The sequence below is a fragment of the Eptesicus fuscus genome, chromosome 4 (genome assembly GCF_027574615.1).
Source record: "Eptesicus fuscus isolate TK198812 chromosome 4, DD_ASM_mEF_20220401, whole genome shotgun sequence".
Lineage (NCBI taxonomy): Eukaryota > Metazoa > Chordata > Mammalia > Chiroptera > Vespertilionidae > Eptesicus > Eptesicus fuscus.
In genome coordinates, this window is record NC_072476.1 from 36,291,956 (window position 1) to 36,319,933 (window position 27,978).

The following is a 27,978-nucleotide window of genomic DNA, read 5'->3' on the forward strand; positions in this document are numbered from 1 at the left end:
GAGTTGGCAGTACTGGAGATGAGACACTCCAGAGACAAATAAATAAGGACCTCACTATAAGGACCAGGAATAAAACCTACCAGGTTTCTAAATACCTCCATTGTCATGGTCACATCACCCAATAGTGGCAATTACTGGGACGGCCCCTCCTAGTCAAAGTTCAGAATGCATATATTTTGAATGGCAGCCTGGAGCCAGGTTACTGTAAAATACGGTTGGCAAGACAGTCACCACCTGTCAGGACATACGTTATTTTTCTAAGGCATTCTCAAGGGGAAGCACTGACATCAGGGAAAAAAGGCAATTTCTTTACTCCTGCTCTCTCAGAAGTAAAGCCAGGGGGTTGGAGCGAAGATGCCTCCCACCACAACACACATCTAGCTCTTAGGTGGGGGAAGCCTGGCTCCAGGTCACCTCTGGAAGAACAGGCAATGTGTCCTCTAAAGTACCCTTGGAGTTATCTCAGGAGCTGCAGGCCAGACTGTGTACCAGCAGGCTTTCTATAGAACAGTCTTCAGACTCAGAACTGACCATAGAGCTGGCCAGGCGGGAGATCTAAGAGAAAAATTCAACCCAGGTGAGTTCTAAACTGACATGCCAAAACACAGAGATCCTTGCACCAGTCCTGTCCAGATTCCCAGGGTTAGTTTGGGATTGGAGTCCAGACCTAGAGGACTGGTCAAATGCCTATGACAAGCATGCTTCGAGTGAACCAGCTGTGCAAGACTCGTAACTACACTGAGACCTTTACATCACTTGTTACATGTTAAAATGTGCACAGATTCTATATTTCATAGTTTTGCTAATAAAGAATTTTATAATTTTGCTTATTATTTTACTAAAGTGACTAATTTAAAATATGCTGTGATTTCTCAACACTCATCATATATATTTAGAAACTCTCACTCAAGAAGAGCATCTCACTTAAAAACTGTTTTCAAATTTAATGAAATTGTTATGAACACTAAATCCAGCAATGAATGAAGTTGACTCAGTATTATATTTTGTGACCATTTAATAAATGTTTGGTAAGTTTGCTTTGTCAGTTTTCTTTCTTTTTTTTTGGGGGGGGGGCATTTTTTGTCTTTATTTTGAGACAATAATTTTTCCTTGTCAGACTCTAAGATACCTTCCCAAGCACAGCTCATATGCCAAGAATTGTGAGCCTGTACCTACAGGCTAAACTGGTCCTCTGGGCTCCTGGCATTCAGCCAAGCACTCCCAAAGTGCTTGGGTACTGACTACAGTGAGTTCCAGGCCATTTCATGGACTTCAGCCCTCAACTAAAACTATTCTTCTGCTGTCTCCGAACTTACTAATTAAACTCAAATTCTAAAAATTTCTGAATGTTTGGCTCCTTAGAGAAATTTACCCATAACCAATGCTAAAAGCCTTCACTGTTGGCCTTTGGTGAAGTCATCCTTCTCCTTCAGTGGATGAAATTACGTTTCACAAATCCAATTTATTTTGTTTTTCAACGAGCAATGAGATCTGGAAGCTGACATGGAGTTGCATTTCTAGGACACCTTTCTGTTACTCCAGAACATGTTAGTTATACATGCGCCGCCAAGATGTTTATAACTAGACCCAAGATAACTTCTTTACAAATACTATATCAGCATCTGTTAAGTGGAGTGTACTTAGTCGACTGACTTTTTCCACCCCTGAAAGATTAGTTCTTATCAGAGTGTATCAACTGAAAAATAGCCACAAGTAGTCTGTTGGTGGTCACAAAATCCCCTCTTTTGCTATCAGCAAATGCCAAAGTGATAAAGTAAGAATTTGAAAACTCTACTTTCTAGATGTGTCCTCTAACAATGTCACTTAAACAATGTTGTTTGTTTAGGGGATTTACTTCTGACCTTGGTTTGTTTTGTGTCTTTTTTTTTTAATCACTGAAAACATATTGAGTGTATAGTGGTAAACTCATGGATACTGGCATCAGACAGCATGAAATGGAATCCTAACTCTGGCATTTCCTAGCTTTGAGAACAGGGCAACTTATTAAGCCTCCATTTCTTCATCTGTAAAATGGTACTAAGAATATTTAATAGAATTGTTCTCCAGATTATCAAGTTAATGAATGTAAAGCTGTTGGTGAGCAATCAATAAATGTTAACTTTGAATATTACTCTTATTATTCATCATTTTCTCACTACTTATAGTACTGCCATTCAAGCCACCACACCTACACCCTGGATACTTAGCTGCCTCGTGCCTTCCCTGCTTGTACTCTGCTCTCACCTACCCCATTGCCTTCTCAAAGTTGAGAATCCCTTCAGAGTGGAAATGTAACCGGACAACCAATGGTTCTGGTGTGCCTGTCACTACTAGAGCCAATTAAGCAGAGACAGGGTTGAATCATATATGAGTGTTTATTCCAATAACGCTGGCAGTATGAGAGAGGAGCAGGCCATCCATAAAATTCTGCTCTGCAACCACCCATCAGCCAGCTGCTTATATTGGGTAGGACAAAGATTACATGGGGAAGTAGGAATTACAGGCATGGGAAAGTAGGCAATTCGGGCTGGGGCGGGATCCATTGTTTGGAAAACAAGGTTGTTAATCTTTCCATAATAGGCAGTTCTTAATTGAGAATGGACCAAATTCCAAGGTTGACTTCCAGATCCAAGGTTGACTGCCAGGTCCAAGGTTGACTCCCAGGTCCCAGGTGGGTACAACTCCCAGCCGGGTTAGAATGTCCTTTCTTTAACCAGAACAAGGCAATCATGGTAAACAGAGCATGATTAATGTTTCCTATAACTATAGCTAGTCCCCAATATTCTATTTTTGCCCCTAACAGAAAGGCAATCAGTTCAACCCCCTTCCCACATACAAACATAAACAGAGTAAAACAAAAATCCCTCCAGCTACCTTTAGCAAAACTCCAAAAGGTCCTGTAACACCTGACTCCTGCCCAGTCTCTTTAGCCTATTTCCACTTCCTTTCCACTCCCTCTATGCTGCTGCCATATTAGTCAGTCTTCTGTGCATTGCCCATGCCAGACTCCCTCCAGTTCTAATCTTCCCTAGGCCTGGAGAGCTCTGTCCCTGCCCAACCTGGTATAATACACCCCTAGCCAAAGGCTACCTCTTTAACTACATCACATTCATATTTTTTCATAGGTCTACATTCCTTCCCTTTTAAAGCACTACGTTCACTGAACATAATCTATTTTAAGGATCATTTCCTAAGGTCTGGCTTGCCTACAGATTTTTAAATGCTTTTTTAAAAATAAATCTTTAGCCCTAACCGGTTTAGCTCAGTGGATAGAGCGTCAGCCTGCAGACTCAAGGGTCCCAGGTTCGATTCCAGTCAAGGGCATGTACCTTGGTTGCGGGCACATCCCCAGTAGGGAGTGTGCAGGAGGCGGCTGATCAATGTTTCTCATCGATGTTTCTGACTCTCTGTCCCTCTCTCTTCCTCTCTGTAAAAATCAATAAAATACATTAAAAAAATAATAAAAAATAAATCTTTATTGTTGAAAGCATTACATATGTCCCCCTTTTTCCCCCATTGCCTTTTCCCACCCCACCCTCTTCACCACCCCACTGTGTAATATTCCATTGTGTAGATGTACCACGGTTTTTTAATCCACTCATCTGCTGATGGGCACTTAGGCTGTTTCCAAATCTTAGCTATTGTAAATTGTGCTGCTATGAACATAGGGGTGCATATATTCTTTCTGATGGGTGTCTTATTTCTTGGGATATATTCGTAGAAGTGGGATCACTGGGTCAAATGGTAGTTGCATTTTTAATTTTTTGAGGAAACTCCAAACTGTTTTCCACAGTGGCTGCACCAGTCTGCATTCCCACCATCAGTGCACAAGCGTTCCCTTTTCTCCACATCCTGGCCAACACTTGTCCTTTGTTGATTTGTTGATGATAGCTATTCTGACAGGCGTGAGATGGTACCTCGTTGTCGTTTTGATTTGCATCTCTCTGATGATCAGTGACTTTGAGCCCTTTTTCATATGCCTTTTGGCCTTCTGCATGTCCATTGTAGAGAGTTTGCTGAGGGTACAGCTGCCAGTTTCCTTCATAACCTAGCTCAGTCCAGACCCAGAGGAGGACAGTAAACACTGAATGAATGAATGAATGAATGAATGAACGAACGAACGAACGAACGAACAGATGCAGGAAAGGGGATAAAATGAAATGGACTGCACATTTTCAAAAAGTTGGCTACTGACTTTTGTGATTAAGTAGTTCCCAAACACTCCAGGTCATTTTCCGTGTTCCCCTCCCTTCCCTCTCCCCCTCTCCCCCACTCCCCCGTTTATTAACAGTTCGGCTTGGCTAGGTTTTTCTCTCCCTTTTCAAGTATAATGGCAGGCAGGCGTGGCCACCCTTCAAAGGGGCGGTCTGCTAAGATCTGAGATCCACACACCAGCCTGAGGGAAGGCGGGCCAGGCGGAAGTGCGGGGCGCCCGGTTGGCGCTGGGTCGCTCTGGCGGGCGGAAGTGCGGGGCGCAGGGCGGAAGCGGCGACACAGGCGGAAGCGGCGGCTCAGGTGGGTATCGGTGACCCCCCAACAGAGGTGGGCCTTGCGGGCCACTGCACTGAGCCTGCCGCGGGCGGGAGAGGGGCGCAAAGGAGCCCCCGGCTGTGCCGCGCACGGCCAATTTCCAGTGTCTTAGGAGAAACTTTAATTAACCGGGAGCCATAAACCCATGAACCACCAGAGGGGGTGCAGGGATTATAAACGTGTGTGTGTGTGTGTGTGTGTGTGTGTGTGTGTGTGCGCGCGCGCGCGCGCTTTCTCGCGGGTTGGCGCTCTGGGAAGTGAACAAAATAACGGGCGGGAAAAGGCAGCTTTTTAAGAGAAAGCAGGAAACATTTCAGCTTCGTGCTATTTGCAGTGATTCACAGATGACCCGTCCTTGGTTTAATTAACTTAGGTGAAATGGCAGTATAATCTCAGTGGGCAGGCTGCTGAGATGACTCTTGATTTAAGTAAATATTTTTGAACAACCATGCTGACCTTTAATTGGGGGTGAAAAGGTTGAAAGATGAAATACTCTCTGGACTTCCTCTCTGCTTTATTGGGCAAACGCAGCCCTTTGGGTGCTGAGCAGTGAGATAATAAGTCAGAGACTGGACAATTCTCAACAAATACTTAGCCTTGTCAGTTACCCCCGACAAATGCCAGCTCATGCAATTTTCTAGTAAGTCCAGAAGTAGAAAAGTTCCATCTACATTATTACTAACACGAAAAGGCAAATGCCTGTTTCTAAGTTTTATCCTTAACAAAAAACAAGGAGTTTTTGACCTGGGTGATCTTTATTCTTGTTTCTTTCTTTTATAAAATGTATCTTTATTATTTTTGTTTCTTAATAGAAAGTTCTATATAGTACTGCATATTTTAGAACACTTTTTTAAAAATTCACCGTATGGCCCAGCTTGACCCTAAGATTTTCAGCTTCTTTGGGGTAGGGATAGTGTCTAGGATCTGTCATATTCCAGCCCTTTTAACACACTTACTAACGTAAGCAGGGCTTCTATAACTACACAGCCACTAGAGCCATGTCTCAAGTGTGCATGACACTGCAAGTTGAGGTGGCTCTTAGAAGCCACATTCATCTCACTTAGTAATTATCTGAGGAATAGCTTATGAAAATGCATATGAAGCTCTCTACCAGTATTTGAAGCTGTATACATTGAGATTTAAAACATTTAGGGAAAGAGGTATACCCTGGAAATAGTGAATGATTATAGCAATATTGGAGTAAGGAATTGCCTGGAACCTGTCATGAAAATTAAAATTGGTTCTGTCATGGAAATTAAGATTGGTGGGGTAGGTACTTTAGACAGGCAGACTCCTCAGATTTCTTTCTTCATGCTTCCTGTGGTCAGTAGTAGCCTCCTGCCAAGGAAGGATCAATATTTTTTGTCTCCTTCAGTAGAGGAAAATGTGGCTATGTGGTTTTATTTAGATGGATTGATGGCAGGTAAGGTAATAGAAATGAGGATTTTCCAGCTTAGGGGTTTATTGGACTGTATTTCTATTTTATTCCAGATGCCTGACTCTATTGTACTCTTAAGTACCCAGAGGCAATGTGGAGATATGCCTTCAAAAAACAAGTTATTTTTTTATTATTAAAATTTTTATTTCATAATGTGTGCATACTTTAGCTGGCTTATACTCTAATGCTAGGGCTCCAGGTTCCACATGTTAGCATGATGGTGATGTGGTACAGATAGTAAGGTTTCTTATGTTCCTTATTTTAAATCTAATCTTGCCACTGCTTTATTCAAGGAGTGTACATCAGAGGAAGCCAAAAGCCAGCTGGAATAGTTCCTGCATGCAGTTTTAATATTGTTTGCAATTATTTTGAAGGGGAGAAACCATCTGGATCCAGAGATGTGTAGCTATACAGGTAGCAGGGAATAGTTAGCTTACTTCATTTTCCCCCTAGTTAACATGTTTGAGGGACAAAATCATTTGAGGAAGAATATGCAAAATAAAAGGTTTTGGCTAAGTTTCTCATAGGTATTATCCCATATCTCTAACTCCCTATCCCAGTGATAGCCACAGGGAACTGGAGGCATAAAAACATTACTTATTCTCTTTTTATTTCAATTCCTACCCAAAATAAGGTTTCCAGAGAAAGAGGCAAAACTCAGAATACCTTCTATTTTAAGAAAGTATCCATCTCCAAGAATTTCAGAGCATTTCACCAGTAATACATAGTAGCAACCATTTTGGCTGCTACAGGCTTCATCACTGCAGTATTGTATTATTTGTTTGTAAAACTTTTCCCTGCCCAAGGTGTGAGTTCCTTAAGGGCATGGAAAGTATCCTAATCAGTTTTATATTTCTAGTACCTGGCACAGTGCCTGGCAATTGCAGACACTCACTATATGCTACCAAAATAAAAAGATAGTGTGAAAACATCATTGGGAATGCAGCAAGGTAGAGAAAAGAATATAAAACAATAACTTTTTAAGGGGTTACTAGATGCAGTTATAAGTGTTGCAGTTATTAATAATTTAATAACCAGCCTGGAATGGGGAAAGGCATATTTGACAATCCATACATATGGTCACCAAATTGCCTTCCAGGGAGATCTGGCCTGTCTGTTGCAGGTCCTCTATTGTTTTGAATGGAATATGCAAGCTGAAAGGCTTCACCAGCCCTGTCTCCACCCTCCCTCCCTCCAGTCCTGCCATGCTCAACTCCTCACCCAAACACCTGTTGAGTGAATGAATATTTGAATAGTATCCATTTGCAGATATACCAAATTATTAGCTTACCTAGGCACTCATATCTTGGTTTGGTCCTGCCTTAAGAATAGAAGACCTATATATGGTGACTATTTTAAGTCTGGGTTGCCCAAATAACATTGAAGGAAAGCCACAATCATCTTTTCTACTTTACTAACATTCTGAAGGAGTTCAGAATCAACTTTTTGTGTTGTAATTGGGCAGGCATGTGGCATTTGTTGCTTCTTTTTTTCCAATGAAATTGCAGCAGAAATCAGAATGTTACTACTGGAAATAAATGAACTTCCTCTCATTGTTCCTGTTCTTTTCATATTAATCATGAAATAATGGGGAAATGTCAGGAGGAAGAACATGAGATTGAATTATTTGATTTTTTAAAAAACATGTAGTTCTTCCAGTAAACCAAGAGAAAGAATACTGTTATTTAATAGAAATTCAGTAGGCAGCTGAGGACATAAGACTGAAAAAAAAAAATCGAAATTCAGCTTTGTTTCTCCAGATCCAAAAATAAAGCTAATCTGAATGTTTTTGGATTTAGAGATCAGAACCTCATCCTTACAGTAAGGAAACTCTGCCAGCTAAAGCTGAGATTTCCCTCATTTTCTCCATCCTTAAATTAGGCTTAAACAAATGTGGTATCTGTTATTTGGTAGACTCTAAGGATTAATATATAAAGCTTTTTGAGATTTGTTTTTAAAGAAAGGGGGTTGAACTTGGAGATCCCTTTTAATTCTGAAAATTGTGTGCTGGTCTCATTCTGTATAAAAATAGGCCATTGTTCAAGGAGAAAATATAGAGAAATGAACAAACAAACGCAGTATGGAAGGCTTTGGTTAAACATTAGCTTCTTTATCCATAAAGCAAAGTCACTTCCTAGTTCCAAAATATTTTATCAGTGTTAGCTGTTAAGTAACCGAATAGGATTCAGAGGATTAGAATCCATGTAAATGAGGGTTGCTAGGGCCTGACCTCAAGAATGCTTGGTTTCCAACATTCAGATTGACCACTATACTTCACAGGCCTACAAATTGTTGGTATCACACGTACAAGAAAATGTTAGAGTTAGTAATTAAAGTGTCCCAAAGTCATTTGCTACAAAATGGCTAAAAATAAATGGAGAATCTTTCAGGTCTTGTGTGGTCATGAGAATAACTTTGCCTCTTGGGCAAGATGAATTGGAAATGGAGTATCAGTGATGAATGGAAGACATTGCCTGAATGGACAGATTCTGAATGACAAACAGTTGTTTTTGGAAATAGGATCGTGTGCTTTTTTAAACAGCAAAGAAACTGGCATTACTAGCTGGGTACAAATAAGACTAAGATGTTTTAAGGAAACTGCCTTCTTTCTGGGTCAGTATTCAGTGGCAGAGATATCTTCAAAGGGAATGGTTCATTTTGGTTAAGAAGGATAATGTGGGAAGGAGTCTGCATAATTCCTTATGCACTTTGTTCTCATCCCTTGAACTAGAATGATTTTACCCCCGTCTTAATGCTATCTTTATGGAATGAAGAAATTTTCAAATTGGTTTTTAAACTCTATTAAGCCCTCATGTATGATATAGCCCAATCACATTATTCAGGTTTTCTTGGCTTTCAGGCACAGCTTTGCAGCCATTATGTCATAATTGTACCGAACATTGTTGCACACTCTGAATTCAGGATATGCCTCTCTGGCCCCAGGCCAGATGCTGAGTCAGTGTCTTTGGGGTTGGAGATAAGGGGAAGGGTGTAATATGTGCAAGCCCTGTGTGTTAACAGGAATTAGTCCAGCATCCCCTTTAGACCTCTGGTTTCAAGAGAGAGTATATAGTAACAGTACATTACTGTTCTTAATTGGTATCTTCATTTTTCTCAGCTGAATGTTTTTCTGGAAACCCTTCCCTCACATTGTAATTTGCACCAACCCCATTACTGAGTAGACTCCTCTGAAGCAATGATCTGGAAAGTGTGACTACTAAGGTCCAAAGATTCTAAAACAAACTCTTGCCTACACTAAAGATTCCTTCCCCTTCCACTTGGTATATGTCAGCTTGCTCTAGGCCTAGGCAAACACAGCACTGCTTCTGGGCAGGGAGGAGAATGACAAGATGATGAGGGTCTGCCATTAAATATCACTTAAAAAATAAATATAATTAATGAAGGGATGATGCCAACACCTCTGACTTTAGGAAGTGTTGCCTAATTCAAATTCGATGCCTAATTCAAAAGGAATCGTAATGCATAAAATTAAAACTTTAAAAAAATATTTATTGATTTCAGAGAGGAAGGGAGAGGGAGAGAGAGATAGAAACATCAATGATGAGAGAGAACCATTGACCAGCCGCCTCCTGTACAACCCACACTGGGGATCGAGCCCACAACCCAGGCATGTGCCCTGACAAGGAATTGAACCAGTGATCTCCTGATTCATAGGTCAACACTCAACCACTGAGCCACATCAGCCAGGCAAAATTAAAACATTTTTTAAAATCACTTAAATTGTGTCTAATAGTAAGAAAGAATAATACATTATTCTTCCCTTTTAAAGGTGCTTTTCCATCACAGATGCTCAAACAGCTTCAGGATGAGTACCTGGTCACTCTAATGTCAGCCCTCCATTTCCTTACTCTGTCCTTTCTGATGCCAAGGCTTCCAGTTATGATTGAGGAGCTAGAAAAGCGAGTTTGTGATGAGCAAGTGCCTTTATACTTTTGCCTAGATCTGTACATACATTTTGGGGTGTTTTTTTTTTAAAGGCCTGGCATTTTTAAACTGCTTCAAATTCTTTGTTCTGGGCCTTTTGAAGTTTTGGATTATTGCCATGGCATTTCTTCTGCTTGTGATTTTCCCTTCCCTGATCAGGAGGACATTTGGTTCCCAAAGCCTATGGGCACAGTTTCTCCAGGTCTCAGTTAAATAAGAAAACAGACCGATGCATAGCATTTCCATTTTACAGTAAAGATAAAACTGAGACTTTAAGAGATGAATAATTGCCTAGCATCTCCGAACTACTTAGTGGCAGTTGCCTGTCTTTTGGGGTTTACCTCTATGAAATCATCACCTAGTAACATCCTTAATAGAAAATAAACATGTTGGTTCTTTAATCAGTGATAGCCTGTCTTAGAAATGTGTATTTCAGTGATGTCCACAATCCTAAATTTTCAACTATTTGTTTGAAATATTTTTCAGTTTTTTAATCCCCTATTTCTGAGACTGCTATACTTGTGATTTAAATCTTCCATTTGAGGCCAGTTAAAAGCACATTTCAGTCAGTAGATCCATCATCATCATTAATACTAGTATTAATAACAATACTGTACTTGTAGTATTACTTAGTAATAAAATATCAAGCCTTATTTCTCTGTTCTGCTTTATAATTTATATAAAAATTTTTATTTTTATTGTCTCTTTTTAAGATATTCAATCACCTTTTGCCTTCATTCTTCTCCCTCAACACACAGCCTCCACCCTCACCAAAAATGTCTACTTTTAGTTAATCCTCCTATATAATAAAGAGGTAATATGCAAATTGACCATCACTCCAACACACAAGATGGCTACCCCCATGTGGTCAAAGATGGCTGCCCCCATGTGGACACAAGATGGCTGCCACAAGATGGCCAGCAGGGGACGGCAGTTAGGGACAATTGGGCCAGCAGGAGACGGCAGTTAGGGACAATTGGGCCTGCAGGGGAGGGCAGTTAGGGGTGACCAGGCCGGCAGGGGCGGGCAGTTAGGGATGACCAGGCTGGCAGGGAAGGGCAGTTGGGGGCCAGAAGTCCTGGATTGTGAGAGGGATCCCAGATTGGAGAGGGTGCCGGCTGGGCGGTGGGACACACACACACAGTGCACGAATTTCGTGCTCCGGGCCTCTAGTAAGTTATATTAGGCAGGTATTTCATTTTAGGGGTAGGCATTGGTTGGATGATTTCATTCGTTTGCAGCAGCAGCAGACATATCTGGTTTGTGGCAGATTCTTTCACTATCTCTTTTCTAGTCCAAGCACTCATCACTTTTTGACAATGGGCCCTCATTCTGGAAACACTTTCTCCCCTTGGTTTCTGTGATGACACTTTCCTGATTTGCATCCTACCTCACCAACTTTTTATTCTGCCTACTTTGTTGGTTCCTCTCTACCCAACTTCTAAATGTTGGATTTCCTCAGAGATCTGTCCTGTCTTTTTCTATATTATTTCAATGATCTCATCTAGTTTCCTACATGTAAATACAAATCCTAAACTGATGGAGTCTTAAATTTTTATCTTTCTCTCTGGCTTCTCTCCTGACTACGAAACCTGCATATGCCACTCTCTGCTTGTCCCTCATTGAGATCTGGGTTCCATACATTTCTCAACCTTTTCCTGCCTCAGTTGTCCTCATTTCAGTAAATGGCACAGCCCCCACCAGAGGCTCAAGGCCAAAAACTGGCAGTGTCCTTACCATCATCTTTTCATTCCTCATATCCAAATCATTGTCTAGGCTTGTTGGCCCTATTTCTGCCCTCATCCACACCCTTCTCACCCAGGCTACTGCACTAGCCCCCTGAGTCCCTGCTTCCACTCTTGTTCCCCAACAATTTACTCTTCATACAGCTGCTAAAGTGATCTTTGAAAAATGTATCTGAGATCATGTCACTTCCCTCCTCTAAATCTAACTGTATTTAAAATAAAACCTTGTTCCCTAACAGAGCCCACAAGGCCTTAAATGATGCAATCCCCAGAGGCTGTTTTGAACCCTGTCTCCTGCCACTCTTCCCCTTGTTTATTGTACTTCAGCCACTCAATCATTTTTATTTTTTATAATAAGCCAAGGTAGTGCTCACCTTGGAGCCTTTGTACTACCTTAAATGCTCCTCCTTCAAATGTTCCTCTTTCTTTAGTCTCAATAAAAAACAACACCTCAGAGTACCTTATTAAAGGACCTGCCTTATCAATAGCACATCACCCTGTTTTACTCCCCCCCCCCCTCTATTTATCACTATTGGATTAAAGAGTGGCATTAAAGAAACTCTTTAGTGTCACTAGAATATGGAACCCCATGAGGGCAGATACTTTGCTTTCTTTTTTAATTCTTTATTGTTGAAGATACTTTGATTTCTTGTTCACCACTGAACCCAGCATCTATAATAGCATCTAATACATGGGAAACATCAGATAACTTGAATGAATAAATGAATGACTCTCATCCCACACCTAAATTGCCATAATTGGCTCCTAACTCTTTCCCACCTCCATTCTCCTTTTCTTTGCAATCTATCCTGCATGATGCTGCCAGATCAGTCTTCCAAAATTGATTTTATCACATCACACTTTTGTTCAAAATGCTTCAGTGGCTCCCATCAAACAGACCTCAGCATTCCTACTCAGCACCTTTGGGTCTAACCCCAACATTAGGTGCTTCCCTTTTTTTACATAACCAAATCCTCCATGATTTAGGATCCTCCTCTAGTGAAAGCACCTCCAATCTCAGCCCACGGTGCTCTTCTCTTCCTTTCTCATAACATTTACAGTAGCCCATGAGATGTCCCTATTGTAATCTCTCCTGTATTTACATTATTTCAGTTAAGATTTAACTCCCTGCCACTCCGATTAATTTAATTTTTTTTTAATTTAAAAAAGTTTGCCCTAACTGGTTTGGCTCCGTGGATAGAGCGTCGGCCTGCGGACTCAAGGGTCCCAGGTTCGATTCCGGTCAAGGGCATGTACCTTGGTTGCGGGCACATCCCCAGTGGGGGGTGTGCAGGAGGCAGCTGATCGATGTTTCTCTCTCATCGATGTTTCTGACTCTCTATCCCTCTCCCTTCCTCTCTGTAAAAAAATCAATAGAAAAAAAAAAAAAGTTTAACTTTTTTCTACTGAATTCAATGAAGTACATCTCTCCATGATTCTTGTTTCTTATAACTAGTATGTGGAGTTGATTACTTCATGTGAGAGCTTTATTTGGAGGGAAAGAAATGGGCTAAACACCAACCAGAATGAAGAAGAAAAAAAAGGCTTAATTTTACTGAGAATTTGAAGGGTGTGGGATAAGGGGGCACCGTGCATATACTAAATGCTGTATACCATCAGTTAAACTATAATCTTACCAGATAGGCAAGGCCACACTTCAAACCGTTAAAGAACTTTTTCACAGAGCGGTGTGTTGAATGTAAATTAACGTAGCACCCGATGAGTACAAACTGAGGAATAGACACATCCAGATACTCGAAAATCCCACAGTCACGGTAATAATTTGAAGGGAAATGCAAAGGGATTTTTGTCTCTAGGCTTGTCTGTGACCAGTCATTCCTTTCTGGGACTGGTTCCCTACTGGCTTCTCTGGCCCGCTATGTGGTGAACCTGCTGGCACTGAAATTTGGAAGTAAGAAGCTGCAGGGAGTGTGGTGGACGTGTGGTGTGAAAGGCGGCTGCTCGCTCCCCAGGGCTGGGTGGTCATTTTGCAATGTCAAATCATTATATTGGACAGCTGAAACTAATATAATGTTATATGTCAAATATACCTCAATTTAAAAAAAAGAAAGAATGAAGCTGAACATGAGGCCATACACAAATGAGCCCACAAGTGGGTGGTTAGCTCAGGGTCTTTGTGTCAACATTTTGTCTGAGTTGACTCCACTTCCTAGGCAGTTCCTCTGGCCAGGTACCCTGACTCCTGGGGCTGAGGTGAGGGCCCCTCTCCAGGTTAGGTCTTCCACCCTCACCCCCAGTTTCTGTTCTGCAGACTCATTCTAGCCCTGCTTAGTCCCTTAGAATTGACATCTCAAAGTATCTGCTCAGTTTTCAGCTTTGCTGTATCCCTGCATGCTGCCTCTCCTTGTCACTCTTGGCTCCAAACTTGTAACCAAGATTCCAGGCTAGGCAGCCACTTGTTTGAGGAGAGGGATGTTTGGACATAGCTGACTGACCAAAATGCACATAGGAACATTTGTCCCTGTTTCCCTGGATTACGTAGAACCCAGTGACCCAGAGTACCTAAGAGCAACCTCACATCATTACATACACTTTCAGTAATCTATCTATATAAAACCCTAATATGCAAATAGACCAAACAGCAGAACGACCTGTGGAACGACTGGTTGGTGGGGGGGCACTAGGCCAAGGTGGGTGACAGCAGGCAGAGAGAGGTGACCAGTAGTGGGGGGGGGGGGAGGCAGTGCCAGCGAGAGGGCGGCACCAGGCCGCCAGCCAAGGCAGGTGCCAGCGGGGGCCCATCGGTCGCCCCACCAGTAGCTTCACTGGCCAGGCTTAGGGACCCTACCCGTGCAATAATTTTGTGCACCGGGCCTCTAGTCTAAAATAATAGGTTTTGTTCTCAATAGGGGTGTGTGTGTGTGTGTGTCTGTGCACGCACGCACGCGTGCATGTGCGTGTGTGTTTCTAGTCATCTGGGTAAAAATAGGAATGTTGCAGTTAGATGGTAATGAATGTGAAATGAGCACTTAACATCTCACATGGCACAAATGGCTAAATGGAAGCCCTGAGCCTCTCTTTATGGAACAGGTACAGTGAGAGCTACGGTAGTAGTGTTTGGTTAATGTCAGTACAGGATTAAATTTAAATTATACTCTTTGAAGAAGCTCCAACATTACCTGTTAATGACCAAGGTGGTACTTGGGCTTAGATAGACTTTTTGATTTTGCACATGAACTAACACTGCAGCTTGCTGATGAGGGATTATGTGAGCTTGGAGATTTGATGTGCCAAAGGATTCTTTGTATGAATAAAAATTCTGGTCAGTGAAGGTCAGTTTCTCCACTCAAGCGAGAACAATGTTATTTCCCTTCTAATCAGACAGTGTTTGAAGACTCCAAGAGTCCCATATAAGGGATGTGCAGCCATAGTCTGGTCAGCGTCTCATGCAAGAAATGAATAATCCTTAATAGAGGATCAAATGACCCTGGCTTTTTTCTGTACTCTAATCAGTTGCTTTAATGGTATGCCTTCAGTGCTTCACAGGGAAAATGCTATAGAGTTAAGTTATCTTCATCTTACTTCAAGGAGGGCTGAATTGGTCCAATCAATCCTCCCCCCATGTTGTACTTGATTCTGCTATAAAGACCACTGGAGTCAGCCTCAGTTTTGTTGAAAAGCCGGCATTCCCTTTCTCTTTCAGGGTGATGTGCCCCTGAGCGGCAGTGGACTTGAAACAGCAGGAGTCACCATCTTTATTGTTCAGCTGTGCAATTTGTTTTAGGCACATTCTAAATCCAGTCTTATGCCTTTTGCTTTTTTTTTTTTTTTATGTGACAAAGGTGACCCAATTGTGATTCTTTGATATTATGAACACAGCTCTTTTTGCTCCTATCACAGAGGCATGTAACAAAATACAAAGGATAAAGTTATGTCTCTCTGTAGTAAGGACACATATTTCATGACTAAATTCAATGACATAATCAAAAAGGTGTTGTCCTCTCACAGTCATGAGCTAACAGCCAGAGACTGCCTTTCAGAATATTTTTATAGTGCTGAGATACTGTTAAAAAATAATAGAACTAATGAAAATGTCACATTGACAGAGTAGCCCGTATTAAGATTTTACTTCAAGAAGGCATGACTAGGTGAATGTGACTTTGACAGCAATGGTGTTAGGGTTTACAGAGTTAATAAAATATTCTAAGAAGAATATTATAGAGTTTCAGTTGGAGTGTATAATTTTTTCATTTTACCTTTTATTTCTAGAACTAAGGGGACTCCAGTGTTCAGAATTTTAGCCTGAATGTCTTACTTCTGCCTAGGAGAGGTATATGGAGCTTTTTCTTTATATCAGGCTCTAATATAATTTTATCATATAAAGGAATAAGTTAATTTAACAATATGGTAAAATGCATGTGCCTTAGGGCATTTGGAAAATATGCAGATAGTAAAAATTACATAATGCTAAAGTATTTCTCAGTAAATAAGTATGCGATGTTTAAGTGATTAAATACCTACAGAAAGTAGAAATGAAGATTAGCACTACAAAAGAGAACTCATTTTAAACAGACTAGTTGTAGCATCACTGAAGACTTTACTTAGCTCTCTGGGTTGGTTGAACAAATATTCCAGCAAATCTGGAATGAATAGCAACTCTGTTTACTATGACAGGCTTTATTTGTCTTGGGCACAAGCAAGACCACATGCTGTGTTTTGTCACGTTGGAAATACTGAAGCAGATTTCCATTGTGAATGTGAATTGTTTTTTCAAGCTTTAACACCTCAGTCTCAACTCAGCTAGGTAAAAGCAATACATTTTCCTTTCCTTACCAGCCAGACATCAATAAATCTTAAATCCCTCCACCAAAAACATGTCGGGCAGTTCAATGTTCTAGTTCAGCGGTCGGCAAACTGTGGCTCGAGAGCCATGTGGCTCGCGAGCCGCGGTTTGCCGCTCTGTTGACTAATGAGTTTGCCGACCACTGCTAGACTAAACGTTACCGTGTAGTTGGAAGCTGTGAGGATTAGGCAATTGTGGCATATTTTGTGCAAAGAGGTAAAGGGTAGTATATGACAGTGGTCAGCAAAATCATTAGTCAACAGAGCCGCAGTTTGCCGACCACTGTCCTAGTTGTAGTCTCACGTCACAGTTGTCAGTCGTAGATGGTCTGATTCTTCTTATTTCCAAGGGCTGTCTTTCTGCCTTTACTCTAACAAAACTGTTAATTTCCTTTCTCCTCCATATAGTACAGCTTCTATAACTCCATACCCTATAAAAATATGATACTGATGGCATTGGGCCTTCTCAATGATGCAGACATTACTATCTAGTATAAACATGGCTAACATTCAACTTTCCCCCTCATTTATATCCTGTGTTGACAAAGCCATGTCAACACAGCTGTTGTCTCCAATTACATTCACCTTTTAGAGTTGTTGATTCTTCTGAATTTATGGAAAATGTATATAACAGGGCTTTAATTTAGTTGAGAGTGGCACAGCATATCATGAGATTATTTATATATACTTTCCACCTTGAAGTAATGCTGGGTAGCAGATCCTTGCAAAATTCTCATCACATTCCTTGTTAATGCATAATGATTATTTAGTTAGCAGGGAGATTTAGGGAGAAGTAGAAGACTAAGGGTTTAAGAGTGAAGGAAAGTTTGTTGTTTTCACGGATTAGGATCAAATCTTTTTGTTCTGTGGTCTTTATTCTAGTTTGATATGGATTGGTGTTTTTCTCTAAAGTCTTATCATTCTGTCTGAAATGAGTTTAAGGCTAATCTTATACTGAGAAGCCTGGTAACCCGTAGGGATTAGCATGTAATTAATAAGGTTTTGCTGTGGAGCAGCGCAGGGGGAGATTTGAGGTGGTGGTGAAGGGGTTGGAATCAGCTGCAGCACCCTCACCCACAATTTTATGGACACTGCGGAGCACTAACCTTAAGTTATGATATGACATCTGCCAAATAGTGACTCTGTGCACACTGAATGTCTGATAAGGGTTAGAGGTGAGACTAAAGAGGGGGGGAAAGGCTCACTTCAATACTTTTAACATTCAAAGAAATATATGAACACCTACTATGCGCCAGGTTAATTGTAGATGCTTGGGGGATACTGGGTGAACAAGTACCTGCTCTTATGGAACTCACATTATGTATAAGGGTCATATAGGTAAAGAAAAAATTTTAGATAGTAAAGGATAAAAAAAAAAAAACTATAGTAAGTATGAAGAAAGAGAGTAGTGGGCTGACCAATAATAATTGTAAGAAAGTCACTAAGGCATCTCTAAGGAGGTAGCATGAGCCCAGGCCAAGTGAGGAAAAGCTACTTCAGGGCTTTTCATACAAAGGGACAGCAAGTGCAGAGATCCTGATGAAGGAATTATCTTTGGTCATTCAAGGAACAGAAAGAGAATCTTTGTGGCTGCAACTTGCCAAGATAGAGGAGGGGAAGGTGATAGATGAAGTTGAAGAGATGGGAGTAAAGCGCTGTTATGAAAATTCCAGGAGTGAATTCATCTTGGGGATATTGGTAAATGTAAACTCAACAGTTAAGAGTGAAATGATCATATTTGTAGTTTTAAGGACAAAGATGGAGGCTCAATAGGATAACTAGGAATAAGTAGGGTGTCTTATGGCAAACAAGGTAGCAGCATGAGGGAGCTTCACAGCCTAGTGTTTGACATGAAGCTATTATCAAACTGCTCTTCCTAGAATATCTCCAGTAGAAACACTAGCACATTTGTGTGTTTTCAAAAATGATGGCAATCTTCTTTTAACGTACTTCTTAAGAAGTTGGGCATAAATTTTTGTTTCTGACAAGTTAACTCGGTCTAATTCTCCCCTATCGTTCCTCTAAGTACAACTCTTGTTTCCCATCCCAGCAGAGGGGCATAGATCTCACGACCTTCAGCTGGGGACTTGTGCTGCTTACTTGTGGTTGGGTGTTGGTGAATGCTTGCTAATAAGATAAGCTATCTCAGAGATTAAAAATCATCTCAGGAAAGTCCACATTTTAGGGGATCATCAGGATGCTGGCAAAATCTGCAGGTAAGATTTAATTTTGTATTCAAATGAACCCATGCAGTTTGCTTACAGAAACCAGGTGATCAGCTACACAGCTAATCCATAAGTATGGATACTCCCCCCCTCCCATTCTAAATTGGTTTTGTTTGGAATACAGTGAATGTGCAGGCATGGTGGAAACTTGCCAAACATCTGACACTCCTGGACTTCAAAAAGCAATTCTTAAATCTTCATATTCCATCACAGGCTTGCAGCTTACTGTTTCATATTCTAAAGAGCAAAGTGCAGAGCACCTGAGTTTATTGGTTTGTTTTTCTTTTGGCAGAAGCAAGATGCTCTGGTTTCAAGGAAATAGCATGCAGTTTGCCAAGTACTCCTTTAGACTCTTCCTGAGAAATCTCTCTGCCTCTAGGACTGTTCTGCCTGTGTTGACCTTATTCACAAAGGTAGAGTGAAAAATAAAATTACTGCTTTAAAAACATAAAGTATTCAAATCATTGGGTGAAGAAAATAAGGAAGAAAAACGTTGAAAGTAAAGTAAAGGAATAAACATCCTTCGGATCTGTTCCTCAGTTTTTTCAGTTTCAGTATCAGCAATAGAAACTCTTTCCTCCCAGATACCTCATTGTCTCACAATTAGAGGTTAAATTAATATATTTAGTAGTCATCTTAGACTCCTACGTTGAAAGAAAAAACTATCATATTATAATATGATGTTTATAAATGTATCACTTGGAACTTAGTTCTTATTATTTGTGATAGTTATGTCCTATAAAGTCACCAAAAACACTGAATTAGCAAATGCTGGACCTTTGCTCCTAGGGAAAATACAGGGTTAGATTCCTATGAGCTTCTGTTAACATTTTTGTCAATCAATCAGTACATAACCTTGTTCTGTTTAACGACACCTTGTTTAATACATATTGTTGATTCATTAATATTGAACTCACAGCCAACAGCACTATAACTACTGCCTGAACAAAGCTTATCTAACACATTATTTTCTCCATAAGGCACATCAAAGCCTTCTTGTGCTTAGAAGCATTAGATAGCACTTCAACACTATTAAGAGGAAGCACAAAACATAAAAAATAAATGGCACTGAACAGATCACGAGAAGGACGCTTGTTTACACATATGAGCTGAAACAAGAAGGCAGAGCATCGTCTTGTTCAATCTCAGCTGGAATGTGACTCAAAATTTGCTCTGTTCTGTGCACATGCATGTCTGTGAATGATTACAAAAGGTCCATGAGTATTGATCTTGGGGTTACAAATAAGTTTTAGTGAATAGGTGAACTCACAAACACAGAATCCACAAATAATGAGGCTTGACTGTGTTTTCTTATCCCTGACACTACTTTTAAAGTATAAAAGTAGTTTAAATTTTTAAGAGCTTTTCCCCCTGAAATTTATAATACAAGCATTGCTGATTTTCTTTTGCTAGTTAACATTACTTTGTGTGATTTATAATCAAAAAAAGAAATAAAGTGCAGGGTAATAGAATTAACTTTAGTGAATAATACTGCAATTCAAACAAAAAAAAAAAAAAAAGCATTGTGTTTAATAGATTTTTCAGAATTCGGGAATTTTAACAATTTAAAAATATCTGATGATTATCTAACGGGAAAGCTTTAAGAACTTTTAAAAATTAATATCTCGTTGAGAATAGTTACTCTAAACTACTTTTCATATCCATGAGTATATACTGCACTGTTGGAAATTATGGAACAAAACTATTTCATCATCTGTGTCTACATATGAGAAATGCATGTGAGAATTAACCACAAAAATAAAATAATTCCTAAAGCAAATGGTGGTCATTCAGCCTAACAAGTCTGCACTATATTTCTGTTTGAGCAATAGCCAAGTTAGCTGAAAACATTTGCAAAAACACACACACTAATCTTCCATTCAGCTTAAATTTTGTACTGGACCCTTTATATGTGTCATTAGGCATATAATATCACTCTCACCTTCAGGAATTCACAATCCAAAGAAAAAGCATAGTATTAGCTCTCTTTCAGTTATAAATAATAAAAAGTACTTCCCAGAATGACAAACAAAAAAGGGATTTTATGGGTTGGTCTGGTTTCAGGGATAGCCTCATTATGAAACTAAGCAGTTGCCAATCTCTTCAGTTCCACATCCTCTGGGTTAATTCTGTCTTGACTCTGCCTCTTCTCATGAATGACTGCAGTGATGCCAAGCCCCAGATTTCACAGCTTGGGTATCAGAAACACCAACAAAAGCCTCATAGCTATCTTTTGGATCTGATCAGCCCAATCCCTGAGCCATTCCATTTTAGCCAAAGGGATAGGATGTGCTGATTGCCTTGTTGCTCAGAGATGGAGTCCACCACATGCTGAGAGCAGTTCCTGTGAGGCAAAATTACAGCATTCTTGCTACAAGAAAGGGGTGTGAGCAGTGGACAACCAATCCAACAAATGTTCATTACATTTTAGGGCTAGAGTAAATAAGCGCTCTATTGGTGCCATAGAAAATCCTAGACAAGGATGTTTGAATGGTCCAGACCACTGAGTCTTACCCTTTTTCAGTTCATAGACTTCTTCAAAATTTGATGGACCTTTTCTCATAAACACACCCACCCACACACACACAAACACACACACACACACACACACACACACACGCGCGCGCGATAATTTGCACATTGCACAGACTGCTATGGACACCAGCTTTTAAAAACAAAACAAGAAAAATCCTATCTAGGCTCTATTAAAGTATTTTATTATAAAAGCAAAATGTTGCCCTGACTGGTTTGGCTCAGTGGATAGAGCGTTGGCCTGCGGACTGAAAGGTCCCAGGTTCGATTCCAGTCAAGGGCATGTACCTTGGCTGCGGGCACATCCCCAGTAGGGGGCATGCAGGAGGCAGTTGATTGATGTTTCCCTCTCATTGATGTTCCTAACTCTTTATCCCTCTCCCTCTCTGTAAAAAATCAATAAAATATGTTTAAAAAAAAAAAAAGCAAAATGTTAGTAATATGGTATTTCTGCTATTTAGCTTGTTCTTGTTTTTCCTTTAAGAACTTCTGTTGACTTTTTGAAACTTTCTCAGAAAATGTCAACATGATTATCTCTATTCATAATCTGCTTATTGATGATGCTAATAGTAACAACATGAGCCTAATTCTCTGAACCAGGAAATTAGGGCCAGAAAGATCCTTCTGAAGGAAAACTGACTTTTGATGATGTGGCTCCTTATTTTGAAATAAGCTGTGAGTCTCAGGACTGCACCCTATTTGAAAAAACAAAGCTCTGCCTACACAGAAGACTTTTTTATTTCAACTAAAGTTACTGTCATTTACAGTGAGTTTGGGGAAATATAAGATAAAAATAGCTTTCATAGTCCATCAATAGGCTACCACATTTCATAACTTTTCAATGGTTATAAAAAAACAAGGAGAAAAAAAATAACACCTTGAAGGACAAAAAAAATGGTGGCTGCTGAAGTGTGTATGGTTTATTGTTGTACATTCACAATCTTGCAAGAACTGAGAAGTTCACAGGTGTGGACAGACCCTATTCACTGGTGAGGCCTGTGCAGAAGAGTGTAAACCCTCTCGTACTGTACTGTGCACCTGATACTGTAAACATACTATAATAACAATGTCTCATATGGGCATGAGAAAAATCATGGGTTAGCAGCAAGCTTTTTAAAATGTTTTTAGTTAAATGTAAAGGAGAAAAAAAGGGGGGCGGCCTTTCCCCCAGAGTATCATGTGTGAACCTACAACACCCTGACCGCTTTCTCTCCTTCATTGTATGAATAGCCAACCCTGAGAGCACCTCTTAGAACTGGTTTTAACCTTTAGCTGCAGCAACTGTGCTGCCACATGTGTATATATATACTTGAGGCCTGGTGCATGAAATTCATGCATGGGGGTGTGTCCCTCAGCCTGGACTGCACCCTCTCTAATCTAGGACCCTTCGGGGGATGTCTGACTGCCTGTGGGATCGGGCCTAAACCGGCAGTCAGAATCCCTCTCACAATCCAGGACCACTGGCTCCTAACCACTCACCTGCCTGCCTGCCTGCCTAATGCCCCCATCTGCCCTCCCCTCCTGCCCTGGTTGCCCCCAATGGCCCTCCCCTGCCGACCTGCTCTCACCCCCAACTGCCCTCCCCTGCCAGCCTGGTTGCCCCCAACTGCCCTCTCCTGCTGGCCTGGTCACCCCCAACTGTCCTCCCCTGCCAGCCTGGTCAACCCTAACTGCCCTCCCCTGCTGGCCTGATTGCCCCTAACCCCCTGCCAGCCTGATCGCCCCTAACTGCCTCTGCCTCAGCCCCCACCACCATGGCTTTGTCCGGAAAAAAGTCGGCATCTGGAAGATGGCTGATAGACCTGGTCTAATTAGCATATTACCCTTTTATTATTATAGATAGATTATATAGGATAGGATTGCGTAAATGGTGGGGAAAGGCCTTTTTCAGCAGGAGGAGATGCTCTTGGCAGACAAAAATACATAACTCCTATATCTGGACTGATAGCCAGCCATATGCACTATACTGCCAAACCGGTTATTAAAAAATTGAACCACTTTCTTACACCTTACACCAAACAGCTGTTGCCCTTAAAACCCCTCTCACCCCCCACCTTAGGTTCTGCCTTCACAGTTCACCCAGATTAAGTTCTGATTGATCAGTTTCTATGCCAGCGTCAAAAGCTCCACCTCCTAGGCAGCCAATGACTCCTCTCAGTTCATCCAGATTTGGTTCTGATTGGTTGGTTTCTATGCCAGTAAGTGTCAAAAGCTCTGCCTCCTAGGCAGCCATTGGCTTCTCTCAGTTCACCCAGATTTGGTTCTGATTGGTCGGTTTCTATGCCTGTCAGCGTCAAAAGCTCCTAGGCAGCCATTAGCTCCTCTGGAAAATCCAGAACGGCCCCACCTTCACGTTGGCACCAGCCCTTCAGTCACGCCCCTACTCCGCTACCGGGTGTATCTCTGGCCACTCTGAGAAGCGGCACCTCAGGTCTGTGCTGGTGGCAATTTTGAATTCTCATCCCTGACCTAACCTTCTTACAGTGCGAGCTCCGTGAAGACAAGCATTTGTCTTGTTCAGTCTTAATTCACTTATAGACTTTACCTGTGTCTATGCATCTATGCTAGCACCGCATGGTGACCAGTCGTTTCAGTAATCACGGTCACTGCCTTTATATATATATATATATATATATATATATATATATATATATATATAGAGAGAGAGAGAGAGAGAGAGAGAGAGAGAGAGAGAGAGAGAGAGAGAGAGAGAGAGAGAGAATAGATATGGTATTGTACATTGCACATACCGTTGGACATGTGTGCATATATATATGATGTTGTACATTGCACATACCCTTGGATCCCCACAGTTTGGTCCCCCTCCCAGCTTCCCCTTTATAGTGTGATGAGTTAACAAGTGATGGCCTACACAAAGTGAGACCCAGCTATTTAATCGCTTGCCAGATATCACCCCTCTTGATAGAATGCTATACATGTTTCTCTAAAAAGCCCTTTCTGTCTCAGTAGCCAATCAACTTATAGGTTGTTGTTTTTTTCTGGGTTTTTGTTTTTTTTCTAATGGAGGTGTGAAAAGTTCTACATTCAGTTGAAGTTCCTGATGAAGAAACACAATTGAAATTTTTTCAGTGATAAAAATCTGTACATTTGTATGTCAAACAGTCTAGCTAAAACTTGATGTAAATTCCTCCTTTTTTGTTTAATGAATATAATTTATTCAGTATGAAATCTTTATATTATAGGTTTCATGTGTTAGGAATAAATGTACATTAAATCTTGGTTTTAAAAAAAAAAGCTGTTAATTAAGCTGGATAAAGGGCCTTTCTTTTACATAACAGCTTATCTCTTCCTGTCATGTTAAAAAGCAGATCCTATATAATAAAAGGCTAATATGTAAATTGTCCCCTTGACTAGGAGATTGACCAGGGGGCGGGGCCGGCCCACCAACTGCCTGAAGCCCCTCCTCCGGGCCAGCCTGGCCCAATCAGCCCCAATCGGGGCTGGCCAGCTGGACCCCACCCGTGCACAAATTTGTGCACCGGGCTTCTAGTCCTATGTAATAAAAGCTTAAAATGCAAATTGACTGAACGGCAGAACAAGCAGTGGAACAACCAGTCGCTATGACGTGTACTGACCATCAGGGGCAGACACTCAATGCAGGAGCTGCCCCCATCCACAGGCCCCAGGCCAGCCAAGTCAGGTGCCAGTGGGCCCCCCTCACCCCCCCATCCCCTGATCACTCCGCCACCGGTCGTCCCGCAGAGGGAGGCAACCGGTGGTGGAGAGCGGAGCCAGCAAGCAGGTGGTACTAGGCCGGCCGAGGCAGGTGCCAGTGGGGGCCCCCTGATCACCCCACTGGTTGCCCCACAGATCAGCCCTGATCGCCAGCCAGGCCAAGGGACCCTACCTGTGCACGAATTTCGTGCACCAGGCCTCTAGTTTTATATAAGCACCAATAATGTTGAGAATATTCTTAGCTCATTGCAAGAGAACCTGTAGCTAGTTCCTATTCATGAAGTCTAGGCCTGAGAAGCCTTTAAAATCTGCCAACGATCCATAGCATTCTCAACAGACTCCTCCACTATGTGGTTAGAGTACAAACAACAACAGACACTAAAATGTGCTTGCTTCTCAGGTGGAGAATTACCTGGGAACCTATTGCTGATACTTACAATGAGAAAGAGACAAGACATTAAAGAGTTGGTACATTCATCATCTGAAATATTTTTCCCTTTTTAAAGATGGGACACTCACTATCTAACTCTATCCTAGTGGGTTTATTCCTGTGGGTTAGGAAAAACAGGCTGGCAAAGCTCAGAGTCCCCCATTCAAAGCAGACTTTTAGCCATTCTGGTGATGTCAGCCAGGCCAGGAAGGTGCTCCTTGGAGTATAGATCAGTGAAAAATAATTTTCCCAGCTATCAATTAGATGAAGCCAGTGACAAAAAAATGTAAATGTATCTATATATCTACCTGTAATATATATATAATAAATAGATACATTTGTTATGTACATATATGTTATGTGTATATACACACATGTGTAACAAATGTAAACATCTAAATTTATTAGGTAGATTGATTTATGGAGACAAATCAAAATATAACAATTGAAAAATGCTGAAAGCCCATTTACTATGAAATATTAGCTGTTTATAAGATTCTATCACTGTTTTATTTTGGAAATGAAAGTGTAGAAAACAATCTGTTAAAATACAATCTGCTTCTGTGGTTTTTGTCAGGTTGCTGCCATTCTTGGGTTTAATGGCTTTATTTTTTCTTCCTGTAGGATCCATGTCCCCTTTGTGATGAAGCTAAAGAAGTACTGGAGCCTTATAAAAACAGGGTAATGTAGTACAGAGTGGCTTTATGTATACGGAATGGATATAAGGTATCTGGATCCTTTCTTTAGGAAAAGAGAGTAAATAATTTTTCACTTACATTTTCTTTCTAATTTTCAGAGAGATGTTAGTGCTAATTTCCATAAAAGTCAGTATTCTAGGTGTTTCTCTGAGCAGTACTTGTTTCCTTACTCTTAATGTAAGTCAAAGTTAAATATCAAATGCTGTATTCATGCTTTTTCAAAACTTTTGTCCCTATTCCTTTTCTCTTATTTTGTCATTTCCATGGTTCACCTGTAGTAAAGCATGACATTTTTTAAAACCAAAACATGTCTTTCCTGATTCTCAGGAAGTCTCCCTGTGAGGACATATTTTATTTCATTGGGAACTGAGTAGTGCCTAGACGCTGAATGTGACAGGTATAACAGAAAAGTAGCAAAATCTGGAGTTATGGAATATAATGAAATCAACCAAGTTGTGGAAATCAGGGACATTAGATTACTTTGGACCTCACACAAACAAACAACAATAACAAAAACCTCTGAGCGTTAGAACCAGTCTCCAGATCAGTTTGTCACTGAAGTTATTGCATCATTCCATGTTCTCAAAAATATAGAGCTTTAGTCTGCCTCTGTTTCAGTTTATTTTACAGGAGGTGGACATCACACTTCCAGAAAACTCTGATTGGTATGAGAGGTATAAATTTGACATTCCCGTCTTTCATTTGAATGGCGAGTTTCTGATGATGCATCGAGTAAACATCTCAAAACTTGAAAAACAGCTCCGGAAACTTGAGCAGCAAGGTACTGGAGGCTGATGAAAGCCCTCGTGATTTTCCACCCTCGCTGTCCAGAGGCATCTTCCCAAGGAAGTGACCATGGCCTTGTACTCCTGTTGTCAACTGTCACACAGCCCTAATAAGGTTCTGAACTTAGTGGTGCCAAATAAGTGTTGAGATTTCTCTTCTGATTGATGGAAGTACCCATGTGAAAACTGTTTACGTTTGGCATTTTATAAAATAAGAGGAGCATGTTGGCAGGGAGGGTGGGAGAAATCCATTTGTTTTATTTCTTTTTCTCTTGTTATCTGTATTAATATGGAAACATTTCACATTCATTGGACAGTGCCGTTTATAGGAAGAAGGCTCTACATCCCTGCTGCTGCCCCAAGGGCTTAACTTTTTAATGGAGGAATAAATGCTCTTCCTCTCAGCAGATAAAGTGAAATGTGAATTGTTAATAACTGTGCACAGTCAATAAAGGAATGTTTTAACTAATACATCTGCATGAAGCCTATTTTGGTGGAACTTAATAATACCTGTTTAAAATTAGAGCTCATTTTTCTGGGTAGAAGAGAATAATTATCTGAGCCAAAGAAAGCTTCATTTAAGAAAAACAAAAGAAAGGCATAAACCCCCAAAATGTATATAAGGATCTCAATATGCTTTGCATGTAATCAGTGAATTGATTTGTAATATTTGAGTACTGCCTATGTTAGTTTTTCAGTTATCATCAATTGAGTTAATTAAGCTTATTATGAAACAGTGGTTTTATCAGGTTTTAATATCTTAGGGAAAATTCACTTCTGACCATAACTGGACAGATATGTCATCTAAAAACAAAATGTTCTTTGCCATTTTATGTAAAGTACTAAAAATGTAGTTGTGTGCTCTTATTTATATTTAGTCAGGTTTGGCCAGTATAGGAATGGGTTCATTTAAAAACAAAACTGCCTTTTCCTCTTAAAATCATATCATTGCAATTTTATCTATAATGAAATTCTTCTATGAACTATTTTAATGAATTTGAATATTGTGAGTTCCTTGGCTACATTTAAATTTAATTAGTATAGCCAGGCTGGTATGGCTCAGTGTTTGAGCATCGACCTATGAACCGGGAGGTCACTGTTGGATTCCCAGTCAGGGCTCATGCCATATTGTGGGCTCGATTCCCAATAAG

General features: G+C 40.6%; 1 protein-coding gene and 1 long non-coding RNA gene across 3 annotated transcripts in view; one reads left to right on the top strand and one right to left on the bottom strand.

Annotated features, from left to right (window-relative positions):
- Nucleotides 1-27,978, bottom strand: part of LOC129148825 (uncharacterized) — a 90,024-nt gene that overhangs the window by 38,567 nt on the left and 23,479 nt on the right. The window lies entirely within an intron of this gene.
- On the top strand, nucleotides 4,465-27,197 carry C4H5orf63 (chromosome 4 C5orf63 homolog). Of its 2 annotated transcripts, none has more exons than XM_028145171.2 (4): nucleotides 4,465-4,515; nucleotides 18,979-19,099; nucleotides 25,969-26,025; nucleotides 26,661-27,197. In XM_028145171.2, the coding sequence occupies exons 2-4, from the start codon at nucleotides 18,986-18,988 to the stop codon at nucleotides 26,835-26,837; spliced, it is 348 nt and encodes a 115-aa protein (XP_028000972.1). In that variant the 5' UTR covers nucleotides 4,465-4,515; nucleotides 18,979-18,985; the 3' UTR covers nucleotides 26,838-27,197. The 2 variants fall into 2 exon arrangements, with proteins under 2 accessions (XP_028000972.1, XP_028000971.1); XM_028145170.2 differs by having other exon boundaries at nucleotides 26,673-27,197.